This window comes from Mauremys reevesii, linkage group 4 (genome assembly GCF_016161935.1).
Source record: "Mauremys reevesii isolate NIE-2019 linkage group 4, ASM1616193v1, whole genome shotgun sequence".
Lineage (NCBI taxonomy): Eukaryota > Metazoa > Chordata > Testudines > Geoemydidae > Mauremys > Mauremys reevesii.
Window position 1 is genome coordinate 146,440,599 of NC_052626.1, and position 22,944 is coordinate 146,463,542.

At 45.0% G+C, this 22,944-nt stretch overlaps 1 protein-coding gene across 4 annotated transcripts; it reads right to left on the reverse strand.

The window, feature by feature from the left end:
• Nucleotides 1-482: 482 nt before the first annotated feature.
• LOC120403161 (NACHT, LRR and PYD domains-containing protein 1b allele 2-like) lies at nt 483-22,944 on the reverse strand. Of its 4 annotated transcripts, none has more exons than XM_039533973.1 (13): nt 22,593-22,944; nt 17,253-17,324; nt 17,062-17,085; nt 16,925-16,978; nt 16,028-16,084; nt 15,475-15,551; nt 13,558-13,622; nt 9,906-10,129; nt 8,229-8,479; nt 4,493-4,621; nt 3,126-3,267; nt 2,929-2,970; nt 483-2,548 (listed from the first exon to the last, which is right to left on the reverse strand). In XM_039533973.1, the coding sequence occupies exons 1-13, from the start codon at nt 22,825-22,827 to the stop codon at nt 2,292-2,294; spliced, it is 1,629 nt and encodes a 542-aa protein (XP_039389907.1). In that variant the 5' UTR covers nt 22,828-22,944; the 3' UTR covers nt 483-2,291. The 4 variants fall into 4 exon arrangements, with proteins under 4 accessions (XP_039389907.1, XP_039389908.1, XP_039389910.1 ...); XM_039533974.1 differs by having other exon boundaries at nt 17,253-17,312; nt 22,593-22,943; XM_039533976.1 differs by lacking the exon at nt 17,062-17,085 and having other exon boundaries at nt 484-2,548; nt 17,253-17,312; nt 22,593-22,942.

A 22,944-nucleotide genomic window follows, 5' to 3' on the forward strand; every position in this document is an offset into this window, starting at 1 on the left:
TACCTGATGGTTTGGTTCAGTTTGCTGAACTGAAAAAATGGGGAAAAAATGAATGGTTTGGCGTCAACCCAAAATGAAAATTTTTCAGAAAAATGCAAAAAACTTGAAGTAATTAGTTTCAGGATGAACAAAATATTTTGTTCAACCCAAAAATAAATGCTTTGGTCTTTACTTTTTTTAATAAAAAAGGAAGTAAAATTCAAAATGAAAAGTCATTTCAAGTCAAAAAGTTTCATTTAGAAAAAAAAAGCTGAAACAAAACATTTAATCTTTTTAGGATTTTTTTGGGGTGCGGGGGAGGGCTGAAACAATTTGGTGAATTGAACTCCAAAATGTTTTGGTCAACCTGAATATGCATTTTTCAGAGGGAAAAAAAACAAAAACAAAAAAAGGCTTCGTCTGAAAATTTTCACCCAGCTCTAGCACCAAGTACCTCTCAGGAACGGAAAAAGAAAGTTTCCGAACGACAAATTCCAGCCAAAAATACTTAACGCCAAAACTTTATCTTAACTACTGTCTGATTACAATGTATTGACAAGATAAAAGAAGGCCACACAGTACTTGAAGAGGCTGTGTGTGAAAACACCAACTCAGAGCTGAGAGGGAGTTGAGGGGCATATGGGATAGCCCTGCCCTACATGTCTTTGGTTGCAGTCATGAGTGCGCTCAGGGTGAATGCACTGCCCCAGCAGGTGCTGCTGATCAAAAGTGTCCTGCTTGAGTGCCCTGGGTGCTCATGCACCAAACAAGAGAATATATATACGGACAATAACTAAGAAGGATCTACATTGGAGTGTCCAGTTCATTCAGGGAGGTTCTCTGGCTTGTTATAGAAGAAGTCAGAATACATGATCACAATGGTCTCTCCTGGCCTTAATACTGATGATGCATGAAATTCCCACCTCATTTACTATATGCCATCCAGCCCAGGCACCAATTTCACCAGACAAATACATATTGCTAAGGATGATGTTGAGATTGTGGGCACCCAAGGTGCCCAACTTTTGCCTTCCAAGAATGTGGAAGATGGGAAAAAAATGAGCAGTTGATGTCAGTATGATTGCTCAGGTGAGAACGATTATTGGCCATGTGAAGAAAAGCCCTATATCCCTGTCAAATTCGATGAATAGTTTCAGTTGGAAAAAAAATTGATTTGACTTTTTGAATCCAAAACAGGTGTTCTGATTTCAAATTTGGCCAATTCAAAACAAACCAAAAAACCATGTGGAAAAACACCTGAAATAGCCAAATCAACTAAAAAAAAATGGTTTTGAGTTGACTCAGAATGTTTCAGCCTATTTTCAGTTCAAATCGAACAGGTTTTTTTGTTTGTATTTTCTGGTTCAGCCCCCAAGCCAGAAAATCCAAGATTCACTCTACTCTATTTGCAGTGCCATGAGGCCTCCAGACCCCCAGTGCTAATGTGACACCTGAGAGAGAGAGGCAGGCTTGTTGTCTGGAAAATTTGTTTCATGAAGTTCAGACCCCCTTGGAGCCTACACAGATCAGGTTTTCCACTCTCTGGATGCAACACTGCAAAAAGCACAGGGAGTCCTTTGGATTCCAGGTACTCGGTCCATGCAAAGTACTGATATTCTAGCTGACAGCAGCAAAGGTGGCATCAGAAATGGCTCACTCACCTTTGACAATTTCCTTAGCTACAGACCACTGGAAATAACTGGGGACCTTAGATGACTTTAATCTCCCCAAACTGGGGGTCTGATTCCCAGCACACCCACCCCACAGGAGAGATTTAATATCATTTCTGTACATTCCCGTGCGGTCGGTGAAGGCACTTGAGCTCTTTGGTAGTTGGATCCGTTCGAGTCGATACTTTTGCCAACGCAGCCCCCGATGGAAGTCTCAAAGGCGACTCCAAGCATAGCAGACCAGACAAGAAGAAGTGGAGCCTAAATAAGTGAGTAGCCAGCAGAGCATTTTCCTTGAGGGAACCTCAACTTTGGAGTTCATTCCCCGCCCCCCCGAGTTCGGCTCAGGAAACAGAACCCAGGCAACCTGACTCCCAGCCCTGCCCCCTCACCAAACATTAAACCCCAGTCCCCTTCCAGAGCTAGGAATCCTCACTCCCACACCCCAGCTGTTCTCATCACGAGACAAATATTCACCTTAGCACTATAAGCTGGGAGTGTTAAGAAGCAAAAGACCATCACCTGACTGACACTGTTATGGGTTATGGACTCCGGCTGGTGGGCTGGTCGTTTGGAATTGGGAGGAGATCTTGAAGCACATCCTGTCCCCCCATTAGAATGTTGCTGTCCCTAAGGGACAATCTATATCCCCTCAAGCTCTTCCACTAGAGGTCTGTGCTTCTCCCTCAGTGCCTGGTAGAGCCGGTCCTTGCAGTCATTGTCCCATTGAGGCACCAGCTCGTACAGCTTCCTCATCTTGTCCACGCTGGATCTCTCTGCTCTGATGCTCTGGATTTGCTCCAGGTCCAGAACGGGGCCACACAATGAATCCAGGATGCCATCCACTGCTATCACCCGCCGGATCAGCTGTTCTTGGTGCTGGTTGACAAAATGCTCATCTAGGTGAGGATGAGGAAGGGGAGAGAGAATGAACAGAGGTTTATCATCCTGTCATTTGATAATCTTACATTTCCCAAATGAACGTCACCTTATTTAGCCTTGCAGCTAGATGCAAAGGGACCTCTCACCCAGCGCCAACATGCAGCCATCTCTAGGGTGGTAGCCACATAGCAGTGCTGGGCAGAGATACCTCTTCCAGCGCTGAAGGGTAGCCACCTCTGTTGTGGATCTTGAGAGCTGTTGTGCAGCTGCACATTTACACCACACAACATATGGACTAGGTGAGGTTTAACACTGTTTTCTGGGCTTCTCACTGGAGGGCTCTCTCTGAGAGAAGAAATGGCCTTAGGTACTGGACCCTGAGTACATTTCTACTGACCTGTTTGAGTTTGGGCAGATGAAACAGAAAGCGTCGCATCCTCTGGGAGAGAGAGAGAAATGGGAAGTCAGACAGGAGATGGATTCAAAGACTAAGATCCTATTCCTAGGTTTTGAACTAGCCATCAGCAGAAGCAGATTGGGGCTTCAGGCACAAACCTCTCCCCCTGCCGTGATCTCCTCCTGAGCTGAGCCTACCTGGTCTCACATGTGCCTCCCAGATGGGCTCCTTGTTGATTTTCTCTACCAAGCTGAACTCCAGCCCTCCCTGAATGTCCTTGGTGTAGATTTCCATATACGACTGCAGACACTCTGCTTGGATGTTACAAAACTCCAGCTCCTGATTGAAAACAGAACTGCATTCAGGGTGACCCCCTCTCGAGCCAGCAAGGCTCGGAAAGGGGATATGGTATGTTAGTTAGAGCAAGCCAAAGAAAATTTTTGAATTGCAAAAACATTCTCTGGCCAGTCCTGTGTTTGGGGAAAAGGAGGCACAAAGTCCACACAGCAAACAATGGCAGAGGTGGGAATAGAATCCGAGGTCCTGAGTTCAAATCTCCTTCTCTAACCCACTAGACCCCACTCCTCTTCCACAGCTGGCAATAGAATCCACAAGTGTGGGCTCCCAGGGCCCCTGCTGTAACCCCAGAGACCCTACTCCCCCCTAAGCTGGGGGAAGAAGCCAGGAGTTCTGACTCCCAGGCTCCTCTGCTCTAGAGAGAAGGCCTCACTCCCCTTCCAGAGCAGTGTCGACTAATATATGCTGGCTAGCATACAAAAATCATAATACTATGTATTATCCATACCATATTTATTAGTATGCATTACGCACCAACAACATTAAGTACAAATATTGCAACAGTGATGTAGTCTAAACTAGTCTATACCATAATCGTGTTCACTTATGCTAAGTATCCCATAACATCTTGCAGTAGCTGCAGTAAGCATTTGGCGTAAACAGATAGGAAACTTGTCAGGATCAAGATACACTTGTTCTATGTCTTAATACAAGCTAGGGAAGCTACGGACCAGTACCTGGAAAGCTAGTATCCAAAACCAAGATAAGGAAGGAACAAAAAGTAGTCAGGGAACTGGAACAAACTGATGGGTTAGATTTTAGTGACGTGTAAAGAGATGTGTAGCCTGTAAGATCATATAAACAATACCAGCTGAAATGTGTAACTTTGGAGAGCACATCGTCTGTGTAAGGTGAATGTAACATCACTGTGCAGACCGGCTCCTTGAAGACTGGTATCCTACGGAACCTTTTTCCTGTACCATGCTAATAAGCCTGATTGACATTGTTTATTTGGTCCCTTGAGTATATTTCATAAAGAAATAATCAACCAAGCTTGGTCAAGCAATTGACCAGACAAATTATCAACAGCTGGGACTAGAAGGGAGCCCTGACTCACAGCGCCCCCTGTTCTGACTCACTACTAGGGGCGGGAACAAAATCCAAGAGTTTTAACTTGCAGTCCTCCACTCTAACCACTCCCCATCAGGACAGAGAACCAGGATGTTTTTCCGGCCTCTATAGAAGAAAAGAGGATCATCTCACTTACCTTGGGTGTCACCTCTATGTTTGCTTGACTGGACACAATGTAACGAGAATCAAAGGTCAGGGGCTTATGGGTCTGAAGAGATGTCGACACCAGCCTTGATGGGCACTGCTTTTCATAGTCATCAACGGCCTGTAACATACAAGCACCATCCTTTAGTGGAGCTACACAGAGAAAACACAACAGTGGCTGCCAAGGTCCCCTTTCCCTCCCACACAACCACCCTCCGAAAGAAGGGTCTTTGTTACTAAGACCGAGAAAAGCTGTATCTTGCATTAAGAGGGCAGACTCCTCCCGGCTAAAGGCTAGTTTTATAACGAACTGGGCGAATAATGTGCATCCATTAATTTATTATGATTATTTATATTATTGTAGCACCCAGGAACCCCAATCATAGGACAGGACCCCATTGTACCAGGTGCTATTCAAAGACAGAGCAAAAAGACAATCCCTGTCCCAAGGAGCTCATTTCCCCTTGTAACAGGGACACCACCCCTGGAACATGCCTTCATGCACGGGGTGGCCCTGTAGGCACCCCATCTTCAATTCCCTCTCTTCAAGAACCCGACTGCTGCTTTCTCATGGCCACTAACACCCCTGCTTGGGGCTGGCTTATTACGCAGATTCATAGCTTCCAAGGCCAGAAGGGACCACTCTGATCATCTAGTCTGACCTCCTGTGGCCTGCGATATACAGAATTGCCCTAAAATCATTCCTGGTCTCTCCAGTAGCCATGTCGGTCCCAGGATACACCACCACTGCTTGACCTAGAGCAGATCTTTTAGATAAACATCACCCTCTCCACCCAGTGAAAGAGACTCCACTCCAGCCCTTGGTAACTTGTCCCAGTGGTTAGATACCCTCATAGTTAAACATTTCCACAGTACAGTCCCAACTCTGCTCTTCATGGTGCAGACACTTCCAGCCCCTTTTTATCTGGAGTCTTTACTCCCCCCAGGAAAAGATCCAAAACGCATCCTGGGCTTTCTGCTCTGTGGCTTGGAGACACCAGCAGACAAACCTCTGGTTCACTCCCAGGCCACCATCTTACCTACACCAGAGACCTAATTGGGTCACATGACCCACATCACACGAGTATCTTCATTTTCCCCATTTGGGGAGAGGCTGAGACTCATCTCCTCATAAAGGGCCAGCCACCCCAGGGCACACCTCTTTTCCTGATCAGAAATTGCCCATTGCAGAGCATCATTTTCCCAGCAAATCATATGCAGAGGAACGAGAGCTTACGGCTGTGTCACAGTCTCTGCAACGGACACGGGTCTTTAGCAGAAAACCTCCTAGTGGAGAGAGCAGCTGCTCTCCTCCAGTGTGTGCTTGCCAAACAGGTGCTCTCCCATGCCATTCTGGAGCACTCCCAGGGGGGATTTGAGAACCTCTTGGTGCCAACTGGCAGAAGACACCGAAGGTGCACAGAGTTTTCCAGGAATCCCCTGGGTCAGATGTATGTCTATTCAGTTTACCAAAGCGTGGCATGTGAAGTCTCCAAGAGTCAGAAGCTCATTGGTTGGATATTAGGAAAAACTTTTTCACTCAGAGTGGTGAAGCGCCGGAATGGGTTCCCTAGGGAGGTAGTGGAATCTCCTTCCTTAGAGGTTTTTAAGGTCAGGCTTGACAAAGCCCTGGCTGGGATGATTTAGTTGGTGTTGATCCTGCTTTGAGCAGGGGGTTGGACTAGATGACCTCCTGAGGTCCCTTCCAACCCTGATACTCTATGATTGGTCATCATAATCATCAGGCAATGTATGCCTGGACAATGCTTCAGGAATTAAGGATCTGTACTGAAAGTTCTCTTCTTAAGGCATGTGAGTTAAGGCAGGTCACCAGAAGGTGATAAACACACTCATGTCAGGTTTCTCTCTCTCGCTAGTCTGCTGCACGATGGAGGCCTATTTGCATTACTGAACCTGATGCTAATCAGAAATTGCAAATGCAGCAAAAGAGGAAAGCTGTGGGGAACAAACAAAACCCAGATGGGGGAGACTGTTTACGAGTAAAAACAGATCTGGAGGGTATAACTAGGGGTACGGAGGTACAGCATGGATCCTGCACCGAGGAGAGGAACGGTCAGCGTGTTCTGCCATATAAACGCAGGGTCACAGCCAACCTGGCAGGAGAATGCCGCAAAGACTTTGGGTGAGCTAAACTTCAACAGAGAGCAATTGTCTCTTGTGAATTAAGTCTCAGCTCTAAAACGCCAGTGATGATTTTGCTTCACATGTAACCATTTGTTTCCAATATGTTTACTTGATACTTCTCACATCTCTCTACTTTGCTAAATAAGCTTTTATTCTTTTTCACTATGATCATATCTCAGCGCTGTGTGTTAAGTGGAGCGGTGATCTGAGATGGAACTGGTAAGCTGGTGCGTACTGCTTCTTTGGGAGCAGCGAATCTGAATACCGCAAGGGTTCAATGGAACAGGAGCTGGACGTTCCAGGAGAATGCTTGGACGGCTCGAAGGGTGGAGTGTGCCTATAGCTAACCTGCAGGGAGAGCGTGTGGCCTGTGTAGGCCTGGAAGGCAGTGCTTGTGTTGCCTGTGGAGTTGGGGAGCTGACCCGGGCAGGCACAGACAAGACTTCCTCATGCTAAGGGCACATTGTACTGAGGTGCCTCACAAACCAGGGAACTCCCAAGAAGCCTGACAACAGGTTGATGAGACTGTCTCCCAGACGCCTGATAACCTTCACTTGCTCATCCACATAGTCAGACACTGAGGAGGTCCGGTAGCAGGGCCTGTTCCCAGTCTTCTCCAGCTACAGTGAACCGTGAAGGGCCTCCACTCTCTTCCCCCGCACTAACCCTGCTCTGGCTTCTTGATGGCTTGCAGCACAATTGCTTGTTCTGGTATTTCAGGAACTTTTCTGTATGCTCCCCCTGTTCATGGGACTTTCTTCGAGAACTGGGCTGTGGGCCTCAAGGCCACGTCATGACTGTCAAAGTAGTAGGACATGGAAAGGTGGACATAGCCAACATACAGCTCCAGATTCTCCATGAGGATAGCAGCAGCCTCACAGTCCATGCAGAAATTCCACCATGCTTGGGACTCCATTTCTGAACCTATAAGATTATACTGCAAAGGATCAGCAAGAACTTCTGGATAACCCAAGCTGCTGAAACAAGAACACCAACCCAGAAGTCCATGATTTATTAATTTTTCATCATTTGCCATTAGACGGTTATCATTTTTAAAGCTCCTGAACTGATTTATTTCACAATTGGCTTGATGCTTCAGTCTCAGTGAGATCTACAGAAGAAGCCAAATTTGAAGTGTCTAGTTTAAGGTTATCTGAACACAATAAATCTGGGACCAAAGCAGAAGGTGCATAAGTAACATATTTTTCACTGAATCTATTAGGTCATATTCTGGGTGACATAAAATATTAATAATAATTAATAATAATACCTTACTCTTATATAATGGTTTTCATCAGTAGATCTCAAAGTGCATTACACATGGAAGTCTGCATCATGATCCCCATTTTAAAGACGGAGAAATTGAGGCATAGAGCAGGGAACTGACTTACCCGAGGTCAGCCAGCCCACTAGTGTCAGAGCAGGGAATTGTTGGAGTGAAATGCACAGTGGCAGAAATTGGTCTGCAGAAATACGTTTCAGTGCACAGTTACCACACCAGCTGCATGCCTTGTGAATTATTCCATGCTCTCTGCTATAGGGTGGCTCACACCGATTGCAGATTGTAGCTGATTCTCAGTTACCTTGAACCGGGAGTGGTCATTAGGGATGATGTAGAGATGAAGAGTCGTCTTTGCCATCTTGAGTGCCCAGTAGAGCAGCACAATGGAGTGGATCAGAATTGGTGGTTTGGAGCGATTCCCCCAGACCACTCCATACAGAGAGAAGCTGGGGTTCTCCAGCACAGCGTGGAATGGCCTCACTTGCTTTGGCTTCTCCAGGGTCATCCCCTCCTCGATGAAATGGGCGATTTGTATCCGGGAGGTGTCAGCCCCTATCAGTAGGACACAAAGCAAATGATGCTCCATTAGTTTGTCGTGATTTCTTGCTGTCAGAGAGGCCACATATCCACCTGAGTTCTGCAAACACCTGTGCCTGCCCCCATTACGGAAACAGCTCTGGGAGCCGCTTGGATTCTGGTGCTGGCACCAAATGTCCCTCCTTCCCCATGCTTGGTCTGACCCCACTCCCTGGGAGCTCCCAGCCCACTCCCTTAGTTACTGCTAGCCTGGGTTTGTATTTACTCCTGGACAGCCAAGCAGCTGCTGTCCAGTGTAGCCTGGTCTGTATGTACAGACTCCTGGAAATGGAAGCAGAGCCCTGTAGAATCTACACTCCCAGGGCTAAATCAAAGCTCACAGTCCAGTCATTTCTACTTCAGTCAGCCTTGGTCAATGGCTTGAAGATCTATGGATGAAAAGCCCTATATTAATAGTGCTCAGTACTATATTAATGATCGTGATCACAACTATGATACTCAAATTTGTAACCCTCAGTGTAAACAGATTACAGTAAAAATTAAAATGTGTAACAATCAATACAATCCTGATTCCGACAGCAATTGTGGTAGTGACTATAACTGTGATCAGGGCTGAAATTTCAATTACGTTTGTGGCAATGACAAAATTGTAATTATAGCTGCCATTTCAGTTAAGATTGTGGTAGTTACTAAAATTCTGATTACAGCTGTTTCAGTTAAGATTCTAATTATGGGTGTGATTAAAATTCCAGTAACAATTATTATTTGATTATAATTGTGATTGATCATGACTGCAACTATGGTTGTAAATATGATTAACATAGCCATTGGGATTGCAGTAATATTTCTGATATTCGGGTTACATGACAGCGATTATGCATTGTGAAAACCATTTTTCAGTTTGTTGGAATTTTGAAAGTAAAAAAAACAATTGTTTTGGATGGAATGAAACATTTTGTTTCAGTTTCAACCATTTTTAAATGATTTTGAACTTCTAAAAATAAAATGAAAGGAAATTTGGAAACAAACCCCCCGAACAAAAAAAATTATTTTAAAAAATGTTAAAATAAAACATTTCAATTTTTTTCATAATTTCTTGTTTTAGGCTTCCCCCCGCCCTGGAATAATTCGGATGGGGGTGGGGAGGAAGGGACGACAAAGATTAGTGAATCTTTTTGGTGTTGCCAAATCCAAAAAAGTTAATGCACAGAATCTTGCCTATCACTTTCACTGAGTGACGCTTGGTTCTTGCGTTATGTCAAGGGATAAATAACACTTTCACCACAGCATTCATGACTTTGTGATAGGTATGATTGGGATTACAATTATTACACATGAAGAGAGGGGGGTGAACAGTTCTATCTGGGGCACATGGTTTGGGCTGTACCTCCCAGTTCTCAGTCAAGGTGTCAAGCCCAGTTATTGCCCTTGGCTACCGTACCTCTGAGACACAGGAAGTGCGGGAGGTGAATGGCTGCCAGGGCCCCGACCGGTTCTGCCTGGATGCTGAACAAAGGGCCAGCGATCATCCATTTAGGAGTGCTCCATACACTCAGATGCTGATCCCAGAAGCCATATCGGTACTGGACAGTCACTGCTGCCCTCACCTCAAGCCCCAGTTCGGTTTCAGAGCAACGGAAGGAGCCTGCCCCGGGGAGGTGAACCCTGCACAGTGCGGGGAGGGAAAAAAACAACAGAACAGGGCTAAACAGCACTAGATGGAACCATCCCCCATTTCCTGGACTAACTGAGTTGCTGTCATAAGAACCTTAGGGAGGCAGAGTGGCCTCCCTCCCAGGCCTGCAGGGAGGAACCACTTCCCACCCTCTGGTGGGCAGAGCCAGGCCGGGCCAGTCCCTCGTGCCAGAAGCAGACGAGCAGAACAGGAAGCATAAGAAGCGGGGCCTCCAGCTCAGTTGGCCGGAGCCAGGGAAGGAGTCGAACTTGCTGCTGGGCCCTGGACCAACCCCTGCCCTTGGAGCAGGACCCCAAGGGAGGGAAACTGTGGAGGCTGCCATTGGCTGAATACCCTGAGGAGCCGCCAGGACTGCCACTAGAGGAAAACCCCCATGAGCCGCCGGCTGCAGAGTACCCCAAGGAGACTGAAGGCCTGCAAGCAATGGAGCTCTACGAACAGGTAGGGGTAGGAAGTAGCCCAGGGAAACCAGACATTAGTCCGGTTGTGTTGCTGAAACCACAGTCAGCATGTTTCAGTAGGACCCCCGCTGACCCATGGCGGGACCAGTCACCACTGGTATGGTGCTGGACTGGCACCTGGTGGAGTAGAGTGGGCCCGAGTCCCCCTACTGCCAACCCCACCTCTGGATGGCAGTTTACCCAATTTAGGCCGGATGGCTCCTCTGTGTTTACTATAGATTGCTACTGCTCTGCTCCACCCACAGGGCTTGAGCCTGACTGTTTGCTGTCTGCCCCAGCCAGGGACCTGGGCTAAAAGACTGCCAGCTGTGCTGCCCTGCCAAAGGGGCCAGGGCCCTAGAGTCTTTTCTGACCCTCACTACACTAATCCCTTGTCAATTGGCTATCGGCCGCTAGGTGGCGTAGCAAGGCTGAGTGGCCTCCCTCCAAGGTTGACAGGGAGGAAACACTACAACAGGGGTTGGCAACCTTTCAGCAGTGCTGCGCCGAGTCTTCATTTATCACTCTTATTTAAGGTTTCACGTGCCAGTAATAGATTTTAATGTTTTTAGAAGGTCTCTTTCTATGTCTATAATATAGAACTAAACTATTGTTGTATGTAAAGTAAATAAGGTTTTTAAAATGTTTATGAAGCTTCATTTAAAATTAAATTAAAATGCAAAACCCAAGGACCGGTGGCCAGGACCCGGGCAGTGTGAGTGCCCCTGAAGATCAGCTTGTGTGCCGCCTTCGGCACGCGTGCCATAGGTTGCCTACCCCTGCACTACAAGAACAAAAAAAGAACAGGAGTCACCCAGTCAAGTGAGATCCCTTTGTAACTTCGCAGTCATCTTTGGATTTATTTTAAGGAATTTTGTATCATCTGCAAATTTTGCCACCTCACTATTTACCCCCCTTTCCAGATCATTTATGAATATACTGAACAGTACCGTGCAGATCCTTGTGGGAACCCACTCTTCATCTCTCCACTGTGAAAACTGATCATTTATTCCTACGCTTTGTTTCCTGTCTTTAACCAGTTACTGATCCATGAGAGCTCTTTCCCTGTTATCCCATGACTTCTTAATTTGCTCAAGAGCTTTTGGTGAGAGACCTTGTCTAAGGTTTTCTGAAAGTCCAAGAACACTATATTGACTGGATCATCCTCGTCCACATGCTTGTTGACAGCCTCCAAGAATTCTAACAGATTGGTGAGGCATGATTTCCCTATGCTGACTCTTCCCCGACATGACATATATTCATCTATGTTTCTGATAATTCTGCTCTTGACTATAGTTTAAATCAATTTGCCTGGTACTGAAGTTAGGCTTTCTGGCCTGTAATTGCCAGATCACCTCTGGAGCCTTTTTAAAAGTAGGTGTTACATAAGCTATCCTCTGGTAGAGGCAGATTTCAGTGATAGGTTACATATCACAGTCAGTAGTTCTGTAGTTTCAATTTTAGTATATATGCTGCTTTCAGTTCCTTCAGAACTCTTGCGTGAATACAGCCTGGTCCCAGTGACTTAATACTGTTTAGATTTCAGTTTGTTCTAAACCCTTCTCTATTGACTCATCATTATGGGACAGTATTTCAGATCTGTCACCCAAACAGACTAGCTATGAGGTGAGTCCCTCCCCCGCATCCTCTGCAAAGAATTCATTTAGCTTCTCTGCAACAGCCTTGTTTTTCTTGAGTGCTGCTTTAGCACCTTGATTGTCCAGTGGCCCCACTGACGGTTTGGCAGGCTTCCTGCTTCTGATCTACTTAAAAACTATTTTGTTGTTAGAATCTGAAGAGCAACCAGCTAAGGACACAAAAACTTTCTGGGCCTGCCTTATTATACGTTTCCACTTGACTTGCCAGAGTTTATGCTCCTTTCTAGTTTCCTCAGAAGGATTTAAGTTGCAGATGTTAAAGGATGCCTTTTTGCCTCTATCCACCACTTTAATGCTGTTGTTTACAAATGGTGGCATTTTTGGTCCTCTGGGTTTTTTTGTGTTTGTTTTTTTCGGTTTGGGGTGTTTTTTTTTTTAATTATTATTTGGGGGTATACATTTATTTTAAAAACACCATAATAGAGGCTCAATCTAGTCTCCATGCAACTTGTAGACATTTCACCCTTGTGCCTTTTCATTTAACGAGCTTCCTCATTTTTGTGTAGTTCCCCTTTTTGAAGTTAAATGCTACTGTGGTGGGTTTCTTTGGCATTCCCCCCCTCCCACCCAAGGATGTTAAATTTAAATTACATACAGCGGACGCTTGCTAGAACATGCATCTATATAGCACAAATTCGCTTATAGTGCTGGACTGTGCATGGATCCCAAATGTAATTACCTTCATTGGAATCCATGGTAACACGGTCCCTGCTACAACGCAGTCCCCGTGTTAACGCAGGACCACGCATGGATCCAAAACCCCACTTTCTAGCGAGGGTCCGGTGTAATTATATTATGGTTGCTATTACCGAGCAGTTCAGCTATATTAGCCTCTTGGACCACATCCTGTGTGCCACTTAGGACTAAATCAAGAATTGCCTCACCCCTTATCGGGCCCAAGACTAGCTGCTTCTAGAAATTTTCTCTCAGCCTCCTGTCCTGAGGTGACGTACCCAGTCAGTAAGGGGGTAATTGAAATCCCCCAATTGCATTTTCTGCCTTTGTAGCCTCTCTAATCTGCCTGAGCATTTCACAATCACGGTCACCATTCCGGTGGTTATTGCCACTTATCCCTAGACAATTTCACTGCTTATTTAATTGACACACCAAAGGCCAGAAGAACGTTGTCTAGGTCACCGTTCCCCCTGGGGCAAATAAATGGGGGTTAGCACCAGTGAGAATTTTATTGTGAAATTCTCTAGTGTGGAGAAGGTCTCAGTGCGATAGGAGCTGGCCTGTGCACCCAGACACAGACTCCTGCAGAGGGGGTGATTTCAACTTCCCAGCCCCAGTCCTCACCTGTACGTCTCCTGGTTCTCATCTGGGCCCCGAATAATCTCTGGGTTTATTTCTTCTGAAGGATCCTAAAACACAGGAACAGGCATTAATTCAGCTTCACTGTGGATTTCCCACTGCAGAGCTCTTGTGAGGAGGGAATCTTGTCTGCTGTGGCCTAGTATTCAGCTGGCAGCTGTCGCTGTGGCCTGGGATGCTTGCAGTGTATCTGGCAGAGAGGACTCGGTGATCAGCTGAATTCCAGCCCCACGGTCGGATGCATCCCAGGTGACCGAGATGCCCCAGGTCACAACTAGCTAAAGATAACCAGGCATCGTAGCTGAGGTGGGATCCTCAGGTGTCAGGTGTGATCACACTCTGGATTGCAGGAAGAGAGATTCTGTGGAGAGATTCCGTCTCTCTAAGCTACCGGCTGCGCTGAGGTGGGTGCGCTAAACACCTCTGCCAGGAGAGCTGGGACTACTCTGGATCGAATCAGCCCAGGGCCCAGCTATTCTTGCAGTTACATGAATATCTCCCGCTGAAGCTAAGAAGAGCTGCATGTAAACAACTGATTGGCCAGACTCCTGATGTATAGACAGGCTCTGTTACAAATAGCAAACAGACACCAAAAGATGAAGGGAAATGGTGTGTGCACTGGCCGTTCTGATGATGCGTTGCAAGAGAGATTTGAAACCCAGCATTTAACAAATGCAACTGACACGATCTCTTCAGAAGTGCTTGAAGGGGACAGTGGGTTTCCAACCCCACTCTCCCCAGTCTACGTTCTTATCATCTAGCACAATGAGATCCAGTGACTGGAACCTGAACTGGACAAATTCAGACTATACAAAAGGCCACTGGAATAACTACAAACCTAGGGGATGTGGTGAATTCTCCATCAGCTGGAATCTTTCCATCAAGACGGGATGTCTTCTAAAAGCTACACTCTAGCGCAAATAGAAGTTATGGGCTTGAGGCAGGAATTACTGAGTTAGGTTCTCTGGCCTGGGTTATGCAGGAGGTCAAACTAGATGATCATAATGTTTCCCTCTGGCCTTAAAAATCTATGAATCTATAATTATTACAGACTCAGGGTAAGTCTACACAGCAGTGGGGGCCCTAAAAACCCACACTGTGGCAACACAGCTGGTGGCTCAGGCTCGCCCGAATACAGTCTCGCCCGAGCTCCGTGGCCACACTACTATTTTTGGGCGTGAGCTGAAGCAGAGCCAGTATGCGGCCATCCACCCGAGCTGAGAATCACACCGCCCAGCTGCTGTGTAGACGTACCCCAGACAGACACTGACAAAGGCACACAGGGAACACATCTTCCTTGCAAATACAAGGTGTGTTATTAACTTGGGTTAGCCAACAGGTAAAAATAGCAGCAAAACCACAGTATCTCGGCTTTTAAATCAGGTTAGTCCCTCGCGTTAAAGCCTATAGGGCAGCCAGGGTTGAACGTGAGCTGCTGATCTGAATCAAAAGCTGAGTTGCTGTATCTACACTGCTATTTTAACCAGAATTGAACACTCTTTGCTCTGTGGTCCACGCCTCGATCTCCCAGGCTCTACCGTATTACACCTAATACATAATATACAGAGCCCAGCACAATAGGGTACTGGTTCATAACTGGGGCTCCTACGGGCTACTGTAATACACCAACTAAACAACAATAATTAAGAACATCTTTTTTTTTTTGCTGTGAAGACATATCCTTAAATAGTTTCCGATTCCTCCACTTGCCATCACCTGACTGGCCCACCAGGCACAATCCCGCCTAAGCAAATTTTCTCTGATCTAAACAGTGGAGGTGTTAGAATACCCCTGGCTCAGCTCAGAGAGTGAAATCACAGCCAGAAACCACAGAGAAGGAGACAATACATAAGTAAAGAGACTGACAATGAGCAAGGGAAAAAAATACACCTAATCTCTTACCTCCTCCCTGGGACACAGTTTGCATTTGTCCGTTCCCCAGTTGTCCCCAGTGGGATCCTCCTTCCTGCTTTGTTTTCCTGCAGCAGACCGGGAGATATTATTTCAAGTAACACATTTTCCAGGGGATTATTTTTAAGTGCAATTGGGTTTTTGGGGTTGGTGAAAAACAAATGAGACCAGAGCAGAGGCAGATTCTGCAGCCTGGAGGATATTAAATTTTTTTTTAAAAAAATGTAGGTGGAGATTAGCTAAACAGAGAGACAAAGGGAAAGAGGACAGGGGAGAGGGTGATGGAGGAGGATGCGAGGAGCAGGTGTCGAGGGGAAAAGACCATGAGGGAGAGATCGGAACCAATAGCCAATCAGTGCAGGGAAGAACACTGTCAAAAAGCAGCCTGAGGACAGTGCCAGCAATCAACGGATTAAATCCAGTGCAGCTGAAGGGGGATGTAGTGTGGATGGTCCAAGCAGCAGGCCAAGGCAGCGTCTGGATTCTGTCCACTCAGGCCCCTCAAACTACCCCACTTCGCCCGGTCAATTTCAGTCTCACTCACCCGTAGCTTCGGCCTTGGAGCCAGTGAAGGAAAGATGCCTCTTCATGAAGGCAATTGCTGGGGAGTGTGAAATTACAGTATGAATAAATCAATATAAATATCTAGCACAGCTCTCTAGCACCTTTTGGCCCACAGCACTTCTCACGGGTAGGGACACAGGAACTGCCAGCTGGGATCAGAGCTGAGATCTTAGATTCTATGATTCTATAAAAGGGATGACACACCATGCTACAATACACCCTGATTTCATATAATCTAAGTGTCTAAGAATCTAAGCTTCAGGCGTCTTTCTTAGTTTATTAGTTAAGTGAAATTTTAAGTCAGCTTTGATAGCTCTTAGCTCCAGCTTCTTCTAAGCTCTGCACCTCTCACGAAAGAACTGAGGCACCTGAGGCAAGGCTGGTCCTTGGTCTCATAACCAGGTCATCACCGAAGGGTGTGAGTATATTAATCAAAAGCATTATAGTATATAATAGCATATGTATCTTTAAAATAATAGTATTGCATTTGTAACTCTGATTATTATTTGATTATAATTCCTTTTTATCCCAATAAAAGTCTTTAAGACTATATTGGTCTCAGTGTGAGCATCCTGTCATGCCCCCGAGGGTCCTGTGCATATTCTGTGTAGCCAGATTCTGGGACAAGAACCTTTATTATCTTCTGATCAGATTGATTGGTGAGCCTATAACCCATACTATCCAAATTAATAATAACAACCTCCTAAAAAACAGGCAACAACCCCCACGTGGCCCCTCCCTGAGGGGAAAAATTAAACAGGCCCAAACCCCTGCAATGATTCTGGTCTGACATACAGTCCCGGGGCTGTCACGGTCCATCACAGCAGTGAATTTCCCCCAGGGCCCCTGCCATCACCCTGAGCGATTCTCAACTCACCAGATGCAAGCGTTCCTCCTTCACCAGGGGGAATCTCATCGTGGCTCTTTGGTCCTAAAGATAAGAGAGAGCAGAGGAGTTCTCCATGGAGAGATACTAGATAGTTGGCTTCCCAGATCAGAGGAGAAGGCACTAACCCTGGAGTGACGCTCTCCTAGGCCCTGCACTGACACCAAGACAAATGGACAGAGGTGGAGAGAGCGAAAGATTAGCATTACATGACAGGCACAAAGCTCTGTAAGATAGTCAGGTACTTCCACCATGAGCTTGGGATAAACAGATACAACAGACCACAGGGCCAGATTTTCATGTGCTCGGCACAACTCACCTGAATCGCCTGCTTTAGTGCAAGTGGACGGCTTCCGCTCTTGTTGTGGATGGCTCGAAGCTGTGGGAGAGACTTAGGAGAGAGTGAACTTGAAAGGTAAAAACAAGCCAGAACTAGAGATGGACCAAAAAAAATTTCACGACTTTTTGTTGACCGGAAAAAAAAAAAAAAAAACAGCTTCAGCCACACCAAAATGTTCTTTGAATTGGTGTCACTTTGGCTGACTTGTTCATTTAGAGAAAAAAACCCTAAACTCCAAAAAAATCTGAAATATTTCTCGTTGACATATTGAAAACATTTTGATTTTTCCCTTCAAAACAAAACTTTTTGTTTCCAGGTTTCCTTTAATTTTTTTTTAAAGCAATCAAAAAACGCTTTAAAAACAGCCAAAAGTGAAACAAAAGTTTCAATTTTGTCAAAACAAACCTAAAATGAACATTTTTACATTTTTTGGGTTGCCATTAATGTATAAAATAATTTTCAGTTTGATGCAAAAGGATTCCCCCCCCACAATTTTTCAGAAACCCAAATATATATATGTATTTTCCACACAGGACCAGAATAACCTGGGATCTTTAGGAATAACATAAGAACATAAGAAAGGCCATACTGGGTCAGACCAAAGGTCCATCTAGCCCAGTATCTGTCTACCGACAGTGGCCAATGCCAGGTGCCCCAGAGGGAGTGAACCTAACAGGCAATGATCAGGTGATCTCTTTCCTGCCATCCATCTCCATCCTCTGACGAACAGAGGCTAGGGACACCATTCTTACCCATCCTGGCTAATAGCCATTTATGGACTTAGCCACCATGAATTTATCCAGTCCCCTTTTAAACATTGTTATAGTCCTAGCCTTCACAACCTCCTCAGGTAAGGAGTTCCACAAGTTGACTGTGCGCTGCGTGAAGAAGAACTTCCTTTTATTTGTTTTAAACCTGCTGCCTATTAATTTCATTTGGTGACCCCTAGTTCTTGTATTATGGGAATAAGTAAATAACTTTTCCTTATCCACTTTCTCAACATCACTCATGATTTTATATACCTCTATCATGTCCCCCCTTAGTCTTCTCTTTTCCAAACTGAAGAGTCCTAGCCTCTTTAATCTGTCCTCATATGGGACCTTCTCTAAACCCCTAATCATTTTAGTCGCTCTTTTCTGAACCTTTTCTAGTGCTAGAATATCTTTTTTGAGGTGAGGAGACCACATCTGTACACAGTATTCAAGATGTGGGCGTACCATGGATTTATATAAGGGCAATAATATATTCTCAGTCTTATTCTCTATCCCCTTTTTAATGATTCCTAACATCCTGTTTGCTTTTTTGACCGCCTCTGCACACTGCGTGGACATCTTCAGAGAACTATCCACGATAACTCCAAGATCTTTTTCCTGACTCGTTGTAGCTAAATTAGCCCCCATCATGTTGTATGTATAGTTGGGGTTATTTTTTCCAATGTGCATTACTTTACATTTATCCACATTAAATTTCATTTGCCATTTTGTTGCCCAATCACTTAGTTTTGTGAGATCTTTTTGAAGTTCTTCACAATCTGCTTTGGTCTTAACTATCTTGAGTAGTTTAGTATCATCTGCAAACTTTGCCACCTCACTGTTTACCCCTTTCTCCAGATCATTTATGAATAAATTGAATAGGATTGGTCCTAGGACTGACCCTTGGGGAACACCACTAGTTACCCCTCTCCATTCTGAGAATTTACCATTAATTCCTACCCTTTGTTCCCTGTTCTTTAACCAGTTCTCAATCCATGAAAGGACCTTTCCTTTTATCCCATGACAGCTTAATTTACGTAAGCCTTTGGTGAGGGACCTTGTCAAAGGCTTTCTGGAAATCTAAGTACACTATGTCCACCGGATCCCCTTGTCCACATGTTTGTTGACCCCTTCAAAGAATTCTAATAGATTAGTAAGACACGATTTCCCTTTACAGAAACCATGTTGACTATTGCTCAACAGTTTATGTTTTTCTATGTGTCTGACAATTTTATTCTTTACTATTGTTTCAACTAATTTGCCCGGTACCAACGTTAGACTTACCGGTCTGTAATTGCCGGGATCACCCCTAGAGCCCTTTTTAAATATTGGCGTTACATTAGCTATCTTCCAGTCATTGGGTACCGAAGCCGATTTAAAGGACAGGTTACAAACCTTAGTTAATAGTTCCGCAACTACACATTTGAGTTCTTTCAGAACTCTTGGGTGAATGCCATCTGGTCCCGGTGACTTGTTAATGTTGAGTTTATCAATTAATTCCAAAACCTCCTCTACTGATACTTCAATCTGTGACAGTTCCTCAGATTTGTCACCTACAAAAGCCAGCTCAGGTTTGGGAATCTCCCTAACATCCTCAGCAGTGAAGACTGAAGCAAAGAATCCATTTAGTTTCTCCGCAATGACTTTATCATCTTTAAGCACTCCTTTTGTATTTGCATCGTCAAGGGGCCCCACTGGTTGTTTAACAGGCCTCCTGCTTCTGATGTACTTAAAAAACATTTTGTTATTACCTTTGGAGTTTTTGGCTAGCCGTTCTTCAAACTCCTCTTTGGCTTTTCTTATTACACTCTTGCACTTAAGTTGGCAGTGTTTGTGCTCCTTTCTATTTGCCTCACTAGGATTTGACTTCCACTTTTTAAAGGAAGTCTTTTTATCTTTCACTGCTTCTTTTACATGGTGGTTAAGCCACGGTGGCTCTTTTTTAGTTCTTTTACTGTTTTTCTTAATTTGGGGTATACATTGAAGTTGGGCCTCTATTATGGTGTCTTTAAAAAGGGCCCATGCAACTTGCAGGGATTTCACTAGATAACACTAGATTAAGTCTGCCTCTAGTTGTTGGTTTATCAGTTATGTTTCCAGGCTCTGCAAGGAGAAAGAACAGAAACGTCCTTGCTGTCTGGCACTGTCAAATCAGTTCTCCATTCACATGGATAATAGCTGTTTACACTGCTGCTGATGATACAGTAGATAGTTTTTGACAACTGAGCAGAGGTGTCAATTACATTACAAAGCAAGACAGGGGAGCTTCAGGCTTTAAGAGCATTGGAAAACAAAAACTTAAGATAGGGAGGAATGAGAGAAAGGAAGGAATCTTTAAAACATTTGTGGCCATATAATTTTGGCAGGCTATACTCAAGTTCCATTGACCCTCATACCTGACAATCCACTAGACCAGTAGCTTCCCTCTACTAAATTCCCTTGTGATTCGCCTGAATAAGGATTGAGCAAAATCAGAGTGTCAGCCACTGAGAACTGAAATCTCCCTTGTATAATATTTGCTACAAAAGAGGAAATACTCCTATACATGCAGGCAGGGTGGATAAAAATAATTGATTTAAAAAAAAATAAAAAAAAAATTCTGATAAAATGTTTTTTGAAGGAAAAAAAACCTATCTAAAGATAGTTTAACTGAGATATCTTTGAGCTATAATGTATCTTAACATGGAATAGGGATTATAAATTCTAATTCTATAGTACGAGACAATATATTCATGTAAAGTTTTGTAAATGAGTTCCAACAGTTCATGGATTAAGGACCCAATCTTTTGCAGTTCCACAGGCTTCTGTATAGATTATTTAGCTTAATCTTTCTATCTACCCACTGGGACTCAGTGCTCAAGTCTAGAAGATACCGTCAGAGATGCTTAGTTTTGCAGTTCTCAAACTGTGGATTTGTGTCTCCAGAGGTAACATGCTTGTTAACAGCAAAAATGTTTTAAATAAATAAATATAGAGGTGAGAAATAACAGACCTCAACTCTATTGTCCCTCTGCAAATTTGTGTACACAGAGTCAATCCCGTACCTCTAAAACTGCAAAGTTTCAAAAAGTTCAATGAATAGAAGATTATTGGGGATGGAATAGATCTGGACAAGGAGAAGAAGTCTGGAGATAAATGTGAGAAGCGAGTGACATGCTTGTTTTGTTAAAATATTGTTTGCTGTTGAAGAAAAAAATCCAAAATACTTAACGTTGATGTTTTAGTTAAATAAAACAATTTAAATGTCTGTCAGGTGATGTTCTCCTCCTAATACAGCATGGCAGAAAAAGCCTCCAAATATTAATGATTAACCTGTTGAATTGGAGATAGTTCACCTCCCAGTGACTTCATAAATATCTGCTTCAATTACCTTAAATGAAATAACCAAACCATCATTCATTTTCTCATATAGCTGTAAAACCAATCTGAAAAGTTTTCAAAATAAATCATTTAAAAATGTATAGTGTGTACCTTCTAAAAATGAAACCTACATCTTCTGTGAAGAATATATATTAAGGTTATAACAACCAACAAGAATGCACTTTTATGTAGAAAACCATGATTAAATCGAGTCTTCCTGACTAGTGATTTAAAAATCAAATCCACCCTGCATGCGGGGCCCAGCACCGCAGGGCCCCTATCCTGATAGGAGGGTGGGCTGGATTTGGAACTAGCAAAGGGCCCATGAAATCTGGATTCAATTTGCAGTTTGGCCACAGACCCATGTGACATTTGGGGAAAGTCCCTGACTGTCTGGGCCTCTGAGCCCCATTATTAACCTCCCATTGTCTGTCCTGTCTGTTTAGATAAACAATTCTTGGGGGCAGGGACTGTCTCTCAGCATGTCTGTCCAGGGCCTGGCACAAGTGGGCCCCCCAATCTCCATCAGGGTTTGTGCAGCACCCCTGCTCTCAAGTCAGCAACCCATGCTCACAAGCAGCATGGGAACGTGGAATTCTGGAACAGGCAGAAGGCAGCTGGATCATGGGAGCTTTTACTCATTTGACCTTTCCACCCACAGCTCTCCCACTCTCTGCCCTTGACCAGACAAGTTCTCCCATAAGGCCATGCAAAAAGAAAAAGTCAGCCAGGCCCAGGGCACTCTGGGGTCACAGTTGCCAACTTTTCACAGGGTAAATAAGCACCCCGACTTTCACAAGAAGCCAAAACTCAAGCTAATCCCATTTCAAGCCAGTCCCTAAGAACCCCAACACTCTATGTGACTAGATCCCCCAGCGCGCAGTCTGGGACTATGGTGGACCCGCTGTGCACCCCTGAGTCTCCCCCCCGCCCCCCCGGCCCCTGCTTGCCAGGAGCCGATCAAAAAGAAGAAGCCACAAGCTAAAAACTAGCTAACAGGGAACTCACAAGCCAGTGAAGCCAAAACCAAGCCCAATCTCAGCATTTCTTGGTGTGGGTTTGGCATGTCTGTCTGGGACGCTTGCCCACAGACCATTGCACCTGGGCCCGCAGGGGCCTATCAGCAAACCCTGCAAGAGATGTCTATGCGCGCCGCAAGACGTGTTGTACCTCAAGTGAAGAGCGATCAAGTCAGCTCTAGATTTACCTTTCTGGAGCCTGGCTTCAACATCTTCCAGGACTTTCAGAACCGCTTTCGAGTCCCCCCTGCAGTGCCTGAGAAGCAGGTCAGTTAGTGCTGCAGGGTCTGCTGGTGTTTTGGGGATGGGCTCAGCTCCCCGCTCCAGCAGGACTTCACTCAGCTTATCCTTGAATCCCTCCAACTCCTCCTGGCCCAGGGCTTTCAGCTTCCTCAGCAGGTCCCTTCTCCCAGGGGCCTCCATGCTGCTTTCTGATCAGCCTGGCCAGCAGAGTCAGGAAACTGCAGCTCAGTGCTGAGTGCCACGGGAAGCAAAAAGATTGTTGCCCCCTGAGAAGTGGGAAGGACTCAGGCTGCTGGA

Bases quoted from the DNA above. Each gene is read 5' to 3' on its own strand.
- LOC120403161 (XM_039533973.1), bottom strand. From the start codon at position 22,827: ATGGAGGCCCCTGGGAGAAGGGACCTGCTGAGGAAGCTGAAAGCCCTG. The intron at 17,086-17,252 runs GTGAGTTGTGCC...GTGTCAGTGCAG, and splicing joins CACTAAAGCAGGCGATTCAG to GGCCTAGGAGAGCGTCACTC. The intron at 2,549-2,928 runs GTCAGTAGAAAT...ATCCTCACCTAG, and splicing joins ATCTGCCCAAACTCAAACAG to ATGAGCATTTTGTCAACCAG.